Raw genomic sequence first — 10,851 nt, forward strand, 5'->3', positions numbered from 1 at the left:
GGCGCCAAGCTTTCCCTAAATCTAACAATGTCATTTTTGTGCCTAAATCTCACCAAACCTTAAATATGGTGTTGTCACATCATAAAACTGCTTCATTTTTCAACAGTGCTTTGTAATTTTTCGCAAGGCACAGACAAATGTTGTGTATTTACTGTAAAATATTCAGACAAATTTGCAAGAGTGAAAATGTTTTCAACATTTTGTTAGTTAATTAGTTAGACATGTTTGAAGTATTTGGTCTTTTGTAAAGCATAACCAGTGTTGTGGAGTAGTGAACTGCTTGTAACTGAACTGATAGTTTAACTAAATTTGCAGTAGCTGGCTGGTAGTTCAACTACATTCATATTTGGATCGTGAGTCACATACTTTTTTGCCAACTACTGGATCGCGAGTCACATACTTTTTTGCCAACTACTGAAACTATAAATTGGCCATAAGAGGAAATGAAATGAATTTTGGAGAGGTACTTTAACAGAGTGCTCATGTAGATTTTGCTCTGACAAGTGAAAAGATAATCCACTTGTTTAGACTAGTGTTCAAACTGTTCACACTGTCTAAAATGTTTGCGTTGAAGACTTGTAGACAACACTGACAAGTAAAACAACAAGCCCATTTTTTTAGACCAGTAAAAAGGTTTACAACAAAAATGTAACATCCCTTACAATTTTGTCCTTGTGAAAGTCCAGTTGGGACAGGTTTATGTCTCAGCCTAATAAATTTCGCTGAGTAGCATGTGAGTTTTTGGATTATTATTTTGTTATAATTTTGTATCACATTTACACTGACAGCTTGGTCATTTTTTGCAAAGTAGTTTGAACTACTTTTTCAGAGTAGCTTTAGTCTCCTTAGGTTAGCTTTGCTGTAATTTAACTTCTTCCTTCCTTCTTCCACATAACAGTGGTGCAAGGGGAACATACTTCACTGAACATTGTATGTCATTTGCAGTTTTGCATACAGTTGCCGTGGAGTATACATAACATTTCTTTTCATGCCTTCATCCAAAGTGTAAAGTGGTGAAAGACATATGCTGTGTTTTGGAAAGTGATGAATAACTAGAATTCAACCAAAATGAGCAAACTCATATGGATGATGTGATGTTGTTGAAAATTGTTTTCTGGGGTACCTTGAAATTATAATGATTATTAATTCACATAACTAACAGCAAAAAAAGAAATCAGAAACAACCGCCTTGCTGCAGGCAACAAAAAGCTTCGGAGAATAAAGCCCGGTATACTGGAGAAGAGCTGTGCCATGTGTTTTATTGTGATTGACTTCAGCTGGTGCTATGAGGCCGGATGAGGAGCCCTGTGACTCACACCTGAAACAGTCTGTTGCATTAAACAACCTTTTTGCTTCAGTTTTAGCTTATTTTATAAATGCCATGAAAATGTATTTTTAATTGTGAGCCATTATAGACATCTTACTTTATATTCATACACTGTGTACCTGCAGTGTATTTGCATTAGTGATATGTTTGCATTGTGTGCACATTAATGGGTTTGTGTGTGCGAAAACAGTTTTGCTCTCTGCCACGTTTGATTTCTCCTGATGAGAGATCCGATGAGTTGACAGGCAGGAAACAGATGTGCAATTTACAGACAATTAATTTATCACTTTCTTTCATTCTCTCTCTCTGCTTGTAGTCTTTGTCTGACACACACACACACATCCGTGCCAACCGACACTGCCGCTCTGTGAAGCACTGCATTTCTGTTGTCGTCATGATAGAAAACTTTCTTATCGTGCTCTCAGAAGATAAAAACACCCTGCTGAATCTCTCTGACGTCTGTTCTTCTTCTTCTCCCTGTCTGTCTGCCGGGGACGAGTAGAAAAGATTTCCATTATTCTCACAACTAAACAAGAACCAATCTGGTCTAAATCTCATCCCCTTCTTGCTTGTCGTACAGCTCCAAACCTCCTGACAATCTGCCTTCAGCTCATGTGATCTTTCACTCCTGGAGAAAAGTACAAGGAGCAAAAATCTGAGATTTCCCACAAAAAGAAAAAAGAGATGAGTGATGGCAAGATGGGAGTAATGAGGGAGACAGAGAGGTTATACACTCCACTAATTAGCTGGGGTCTTCACAAGTTCAAGGACAGTTTCAATTTAGCTGATAAAGATGAGAGGATGAGGAAAGGAGGTGGGTGAGACTTTCCACATCTTAATTACCCCAGTAGTTTTCAGCTGGTGGCACCTTGGGGAGTGTGTGTGAGTGTGTGTGGGGGGGGAGCACAGAGAGGAGCGGGAGGTCTTCTATGGAAAGCCCAGGCATCTTATCCAGGGCTGAGTTCAGCTGGGCGTGGCCCAAAGCTTCCCAGGGTCGCACTTTTTCTTTCAATTACTCTGCTGCTCGCACAAGGATCCTGAGCCCAGGAGGATTATGTGTAACACAGGGGTTAAACAGACGTGCATGGCTTCATTCATACATACATACAAATTAACCATGCCCATGTCCCTGATCTTTACAAAATAGTCAAGGCAGTGTATTGTTGATGGTTAACATTTCTTGCAGACATGACTGAAGAGGGCATCAGTTCTGGCTCTGCTGAATACCAATTTCTATTATCCTCAACACCTTAACCTGTAATCCTCACTGCAGCTCATCTGAAGGAGGGAGAGTGTGAGATTGCTTTTCACTTGGTAGCGAAGGAGGAAGTCATGCAGTTTAGCAGTGAGTAGGTCACTGGTACTGTTTATGTCTTCTGAGATTTTTCTTTCATTATTGCTGTTTTCTTATCCAGAAAATGCGTACCATTGTCTTTTCCTGCTTTATATTAACACACAAAGCTGGACTCAGTCTTTTTAGAGGCCTAGGTGTAATGCTGCTTTAGGGAGGGGCAATAAAAAATTATCTAATAATAAAAATCTGTAATTTATCAAAACATATTAGCAGAAAACAATGCTTGTTGTCAGGTTCAATGTCTGTTTTTCACTGTCAGATCTAGCCATGCTACTCTCAGTAGGATAAGAGGCAATTGTTATGAACTGGCTAAAACAAAAGCTGTCTGTATTTAGCCTAATTAGCCATGTAACGTGTGGACTGAGACGGCTGCTCCTAACCAGCCTCTCCTCCCTCCATTAGCCTCACATACTATACCAGGCAGTAAGTGCCTTTGTATTAGGGGTAAGAACGTGGATGACCGAGGACCGAACGAATGAGTAATAATGAGTGTTTTCACTGTCCGTCAGTCTTTTTCAACTTCACTCTTTGTTGTCAGGAATGTTTTGTTTAGATTTAAGCTTCTGGTAGACTTTGCAGAATTTATATAGTGTCTCTACTGAAACAATATTTTGCTATGTAAATACACTATAATCTGTTTCTACTATTAATGTATTCTTATTTTGCACAGCAATAAAAAAGGGACCCACCCTTACATATAATGCAAGTCAATAGAATCTCTTCAATAGACCCTCCCTGTCCAGCAATCAAATAAACCTTTTACTCCATTGAATTGATATACTATTATTTGAATGACTGGATTGTAATTTAATTTGAATATGATTTTGTATTTGAATTAATTTTTTTTTCTTTGTCACCTGCAAATATCCTGTTTCGACAGAAATAGAGAAGAGGAAAGCTGCTCTTTAAACCACATTGCCCTAAAATGTGGGTTAATCTGAGTGTTATTCTTGTATTTTTGTCCATCATGAGTACATTTTACTCAACATATCCCTATAAAGATTTGAGAAACAACCCACAATAACAGCACTGTTCAGGGCGTACTGTACTACGAGCCTACAGCTTTTGAGTAGCTCTATATGCGTAGTAAAGGCACGTTCCATGCTGATTGGTGCAGAAACTCCCAGGGGGCGCTATACAAAATGGCACTTTCTTACAGTATCTACAATGCTAGTGTTGCTAGAAGTAGATCATTATATTTTAGAGACTCTTGGTTGTACTTGCATGCTGATGTTTCACTAGTTAACTAGACTGTTTTTCCTTATCTGGTCTTGATATAAGGGCATATATTATTGTACAATTTGGGAAATCAAGAAACACAAGTAGGCTTATTAGTCTCAAGCCAGTTGATCAGCAGTGATGGGCTGTGTACATAAAGGTCATCTCAACTTCATCCCAAGTTCAACAAATTCAAACTTTCAGTTCAGTGTATATGTATGTGCATCGCACACACAATGGTGAGGCAAAATTAGTCTTTCCATGATAATGTGAGCATGCCATAATATTTTTAGCTAAATGGTTGATGACATAAACAGTCAAGAGATTCCCACTGTTGTTACAATTCATCCTGAGTGGAACATGACTGTCTATTGTTAAATAAAGATATTTTTATTTATAAATATACTTACCAAGAGTCAAGCATTGCAATAAAATATAAAATGTTACAATTTTGTTGTTAAAATAATGATAAAGAATTCTAAGATGTAAGCAAGACAGGAATAAAGCAATATAGCCTAAATTACCATCAACATGATCCCATTTCATACAGCCTCAGGTACACTAACTAGATCAGGCAAATCATTGTTCTCCAGAAAACTATAGGAAATGTCATTTTTGCAAAATGTATCAAGCTTAGTTTTTGGTACATGAATGTCTGCACCAAAGTTTATTATAAACTATTCAGTAGTTTTTGATACTTTTTACTTGTGAATGTTATGATATTGCTAGAGGAAAAAATGTATCATCTGGTGACCCTGAATGTTTCCACATCTCATGGAAATCCATATAATAGATGGTGAGATATTTCCTTGTGGGCCAGACTAACATTGCCATTAGATACATGGATGTGTCAAATTAATTAATGCTATGCATAGCAGTCTGAATAAAGACAGCCATACTGACTGATTTGTTCATTCACTATACAGTTCCACGTGTGTGTTTGCAAGCTGAAATGTAAACGTATGAATATGTAATGGTCTGTAAACACCAGAGCAAAAAGCTGACTGGTACTGTATGCTGAGTGGGACCTGGAAAAGAGATCATCCTCAATCATCTTGTCCTACACTGCAAACATGTTCCTGTGTACACGTTGTACCCACTGAGGCATTCAAATAAATCTGAATTTCCCGTTTAATATTCCTGTGTGTCCTACTACATGAAATCTGGGCATTTTCTAGGCGTCTGCAGATCGAGGTCTTTGGGAGTGCGGCTCCTCACAATACACACAGAGCAGGACGAACAGACAGCTTCCTGTGATGGAGTGTCCCTCTGGTGCTGGATGTACAGTAGCAGGTGCAGGGAGGTGTAATACACATGAACACATTTAGAAATGCCAACACATTTCACTTACTGTTCATCCTCATAATTCTATTATTGGCCTCCTGCGACATTCAGTAAACAATGTAAATCTAATCACATGCATTAGGAGAATCTCATTAAAGTGAAATATGTCCCGTTAGAATTGAATTCCAACATGCTGAAATGTAGAACACATGACTGCATGTGTTATCCATTGCTTACCAGAACAATGGAGTGGAATAAATCAGAAGCATTAATCCCAGTTTAACAGTGTGCCTGGAGATTTTTAGATGGAGAATCATGAGAAGGTGAATGACAATCTACGTGACTTTGCAGGACAAAGTCATGTAGATAATGAGCTTTGAACTCACCACCAGTCATCTGGAAAACCATGCTGTTCATCTTTGGAGAGATTCAGAGGTACAATACCATACACCTACTACACTGCTGCCTGTCTGACAGGAGTCGTCACGTTTCATTTAAAGTCAAAGCTAATAATCTCCTGATGTGGTTAGGGAGACATGCAGGCACAGACGATCATGTGGGAAATATACTGTGTGCAGCAGTTCAGTGATTTGCTGCATATGAATCTGAAAAACGTGGAGACTTGTGAACATGTGACCCAAGAATGTTTCCCTCTCTTTCTCTCCCTCTGCAGTGGGATGCCATTAATGAGATGGACGAGTACTTCAGTCCCATCCACACGTACCAGGTGTGTAATTGTCTCAGTGTGAGGTGGGGTTGAATGTTTTATTAGAATGAATTATTATAAGAACTTCAATTTAATTACACTATATAGTCTATAATACAATTGCAATGATGAGTTGATTCATCAACTGATGAATCAACTGTTGACTTAAATGGTTAAGAATTTAAGTCAATTTTATAAGAACAAACTGCCCAAAAAATCAGCTGTTCCATATTAGGTGGTTTTCTTAGTTTTCTTTGATAGTAAATATAAAACCTTTGACACTCGGGGTGTTTGTTGGACAAAACAAGCACTTGAAGACATCACCTTGGACTGTGGTAAACTGCAATGAGCCCTTTTCACTATGTTGTGAAAATTATTATTTGACCTCCCACATCTAGAACTTTTTTCCAAATTTAAATGTTTTTGTTTTTAAAGCATCCCTTAACATTCTAAGATTAATTTTCTCACTGATTAATTTAACTGATAAAAATCATAAATGTCATTTAAACAATATACAGCATCAGCCTATAAATGATTCACCAAGAGGCAGCTTTTTATTGTTAGACATACATTTCTATCAAGTTGTTTAAAAAAGCCTGAGCCAGAAGACATGACCATATTGTGCTCAGTGGTACTGAGACCCAGACGGCAGCCAGCCTTCTGGATATGCAGCCATACAAATACTGTAAATCAACTGAGCATGACACAGTTTATAAAATGCTAAATCACTGATGCAGATGGTAGTTGGAGCATTTCACCATCAGGGAACAATTTTCAAATAAAATGGACATATTATACATTGTGTAAACCTGGCTTGAGTTTGGTTAAGTATTAAGTCTTTACAGCGCAAAACAGGACATACTTTATGATTGCAAGTAACAAATGCATACAAATTCTCCAAATTTGTGTACAGGTCTTATATCAGCCTAACTAAATGTGCATTAGTTGGTGTGAAGATCTACAACCAGCTATTTTGCTGTTCAAACAATAGTGTTGCACCTGAATGAGAGGCAGAAGTCTTGTCTTTAAAACAGAAACCAGAAACTCTAAATATCTACGGGGAAAAACAAACCACACATAACATCTTTAATGACTACAATGTTTGTTTTTATTGGCATTTCTGCTGCTACAACTGATGACTGTATCACTTATTCTGAATCAGGTCTGTAACGTAATGAGCCCGAGCCAGAATAACTGGCTGAGGACGGGCTGGATCCCCCGAGAGGGAGCCAGGAGGATCTACATCGAGGTCAAGTTCACCCTGCGAGACTGCAACAGCATGCCTGGAGTACTGGGCACCTGCAAGGTAACACTCAGAAAGCCAGGGGAGAACAGACGAGGAGAGATGATGAAAAATGTCTGGGAGAGGAGCTCTTAAATGCACATAATGTAACTCATATTCTGTTAGAATATAGCATTTAAACATCCCATTAGCATTTAAAAAATGCAATTGAGATGATGTCTGTTTAAACTCTTACATACTTCAAAGTCTGACTTGAACTGCTTCACAATTACCTTTGAATGTAATTAGGAAGATACAGATTTTGCTTTAATGAACTTCTATGACATTTGGGGAGGTAGACATACTGCTCACTTTACCTACTGTATCGTGTGTGTGGTACTGTAGATATCTCTGGTGCTAACATGACATGCTAATATGCCAGCACCCACAGTACATAGAGTATATTAAGCCTATAGCACCACCCAAGAAATGAAAAATGAGAAACGGAGAAAGTGAGATGTTTTTGGGAAAGTTGTAATATAGAGTAAAAAAGTTGTAGAATATCTCTTCTAATGGAATTTTGATTATAATTTCTAAGGCCGAATACTGGCACCGATCTCCTGTTATGACCGAATTTTGATTCACAAAGTCCAAGAGTTATTCACTTTGATTCAGTTAGATTCAAATCAATTTGAGTATTGATAATCCCATTACATCAGATACAAACCAATAAACCAGTAACTAATAAAGCACTGCTCAGAATTGATCCTGGGAACTTGGCACACATTCAAGGATCAGTCTTGGGAGTTTAAGAATCTGTAGTGGATGATTCAAATAATAATCATGGTTAATATGAAAACTGACTACCTATCCATTCTCTGTAATATATGGCATATTTCCATCAGCACAGTTCAGCCTGCTTTTATTGTGCAGAGCAGGTGGGACTGGCCTCTGTTTCTATCTGTTACTAACAGCAGAGGGTAACTCAGGTTCAGTGGGCCTTAATTCCACCCAGGACCGAGTACTCAGGTTCAATGGGCCTTAATTCCACCCAGGACCGAGTGGAGCCCAACTTCGCCTTCAACAGAACCAGCTCATTGAGACACTTGATTGTCTGAAATTTTGCACTGAGGGAAAGTCCTTCCACATTCAGCATTCACTTTTTAGCTGTAGTTTCATTGAAGCAAATTTTGAAAACGGAGTCTTTCACTGGGTCTTCTGGTGACAGGTTAAAATAACGCCACCAAGGTTTCCATGTTGCAAACTAGTAACACCACACTGACACTATCAGTTAACTGCTGCTTTTCAGCAGCACCCCCACGTGATGAAGATGAGGAAGATAAATAAAGTGTTTTTAGTGCAGTGGAAACACAGCTGCACTGGCTCAGATGTGAGTCGGTACAGCTCCACAACGCAAGCCATGACTCAGCATGACAAATGGAGATACATCATTTGTTTACCTATTTCTGCACTGTGGTAGTAACTGCATTATTTGTGCTATTTACTAATCCCCCAATGCCATAAATTATTTAGACTAGATGGATGACAAAGTTACCCTATGGAGGAGAACTGATTACACACAGGCTTTTTTAGAGAGACGGAACCATTTTCACCACCAACAAGAATGTGTCTCAAACCACTTCTCGAGGTGTTTTCTGTCTGTATCTAATGTGTCTTGGTTGCATTTGCACTTGGCTTTTTTTGATATTGAATATACTAAGGGTAAATGGAGTATTATTAGTTCTGCAATACAATAAACACACAAACAGAAGCCATAGAAGCCTTGTTTGTTTTACAGGAAACCTTCAACCTGTACTACTACGAGTCTGACAGAGCGGTGGTCTCGGCCATACGGGAGAACCAGTTCATAAAGATTGACACAATCGCTGCTGATGAGAGCTTCACAGGAGTGGACCTGGGAGTGCGCAGACTTAAACTTAACACTGAGGTATGATCCCACAACACAAAATAACAGCAGGAAGATTGACTGAAATTATTCAGTTCAAGCTCTTTGAAGGAACATGAAGAGATCAAAAATCTAGCAGCACTTGCAGTATGTCTTTGAAGCAACATCTCACTTTGGATAGTAAATTTATTCCAATTTTTGGCACGTACACCTCCACCAGAGTTCAAGACAAGCTGGAAACATCCCCAGCCCTGGAGAGGCTCTCCCAGCCTGATCACTCAAGCTGCTTTGTGCTCAGTTCTGTAGATCTGTAAAGGAAAACAAACATCAGGGTTCGGCTGTGTATCCACCACTCTCATATTGATAACAGCTTCAAATCTGATACTGGATAGTGGAACTGGAACACTTTTATTGATATTTTATATTGTCTCAAAGACGATGATATGAAAGACACTGTATAGTTTATTGTTCACCATCCTCACATTTTTTTACATTAATCCTGAGTTATCTATACAAAACTGTGCCTCTGCCATTTAATGTTTCCCTAATCTTTTTTCTCATTTCTGCCTACTTTATTGTCAAAGCATGAACACTGAAACAATGCTACAAAAGGTCAAAAAAGAAAAATTGCATCATAGTGATTGCTGTTTTCAATGCTTGATTTATTACAGTAGTTCAACTATAACACATTTAACTGAAACACTAAACAAGGGTGTTTTGCCTGCTGTGTTGTTAACTGCTGCCGTTACAGTTCTTTAGCAACTTAGATGCCCACAAATACAGTAAATGTTTGTATATTTGTAATGTTAATAAGAATTTTTGTTTAAAAAAGAATCCTGACATTTCTCTCTATATTTTTCATATTGTCATTAAATTCCATAAAAAGACCAAAACCAACAATAACTCAATCCCATTGACCAGTATCGTGTATATATCCAAAACTTTAAGCTACGCACTGTAGTTTATTTTGACTTAACCCAGCCTACACCATCTTTAAATATGGTTGTACAGTAAATACTCACTTAAGCGTAAAAACTGGATTAATCTCCTGCTAAAAATAGTCCCTAACAAATGAACTGTTTCATCCTGTTTGAGTCACTTTGCTAAAAGCTACAGTGCCGAGCCACATGACCTCCCCGTCAGACAAAGACCTGTACAGAGGACAGACTACACGGTAACACAAAAGGCAAAACTCAAAACACACCAGTCACACATTAAGACACACATTAGAGAAAAGACAAAGGGAATTAACATATAAAGAAGAAATGAATAAAATTGGGCAAGAAAGAGAAATAATAGCAGGACCCAGATGCAGACACCTGAACAGGTATCAACAGCCAGAGGAGAGAGGTCCTAGGATGGCAGATGGTCTAGCACAGGCAACCTGTGTGACAGAGGGGACAGGGAGAAGCATGAGAGATAGGCACACAGCTTGGACACTCATCATGGACTCAAGAGAACAAACAGGCAAGGTTAGAAAGAGTTACAGGCAGCATCAACTGCCTGTGACTTTCAGTTGAGTTTGAAAAATAACTGATTAGCATCACTAAGTGTATACTTGCAGCACTTTCTTTTGATTTGATTTTGATTTGATTTATTCTTTCAAGCATGTAAAGACAGTTGATATGTCAACACACATAATTTTACACATATCCAACAAATGCTAATCCAATATCAATTTGCTTATACCTAGTACATGCTTGAATGGAGTAGGAAGAAGTCAGACTTATCCAGTCCTACCCCATGACATCATCTTACATCATTGGTTTGCAAGCAGTATCTCTACATAAATAATTATCTTCTACACCACACAAGTAATATACTAAAAAAATAT

General features: G+C 38.3%; 1 protein-coding gene across 11 annotated transcripts in view; it reads left to right on the plus strand.

Moving 5' to 3' along the window:
- Nucleotides 1-10,851, plus strand: part of epha8 (eph receptor A8) — a 132,911-nt gene that overhangs the window by 62,562 nt on the left and 59,498 nt on the right. For 10 of the 11 annotated variants that reach the window (XM_020622988.1, XM_020622990.1, XM_020622991.1 and 7 more), the window contains 3 exons: nucleotides 5,857-5,910; nucleotides 7,052-7,195; nucleotides 8,910-9,059. In XM_020622988.1, the coding sequence (XP_020478644.1) occupies nucleotides 5,857-5,910; nucleotides 7,052-7,195; nucleotides 8,910-9,059 (348 nt within the window). Of the gene's footprint in view, nucleotides 1-5,488; nucleotides 5,619-5,856; nucleotides 5,911-7,051; nucleotides 7,196-8,909; nucleotides 9,060-10,851 lie in introns of those variants that run through there. The other variant, XM_020622997.1, reaches the window with a different exon arrangement.

This window comes from Monopterus albus, unplaced genomic scaffold, assembly GCF_001952655.1.
Source record: "Monopterus albus unplaced genomic scaffold, M_albus_1.0 scaffold291.1, whole genome shotgun sequence".
Classification (NCBI taxonomy): domain Eukaryota; kingdom Metazoa; phylum Chordata; class Actinopteri; order Synbranchiformes; family Synbranchidae; genus Monopterus; species Monopterus albus.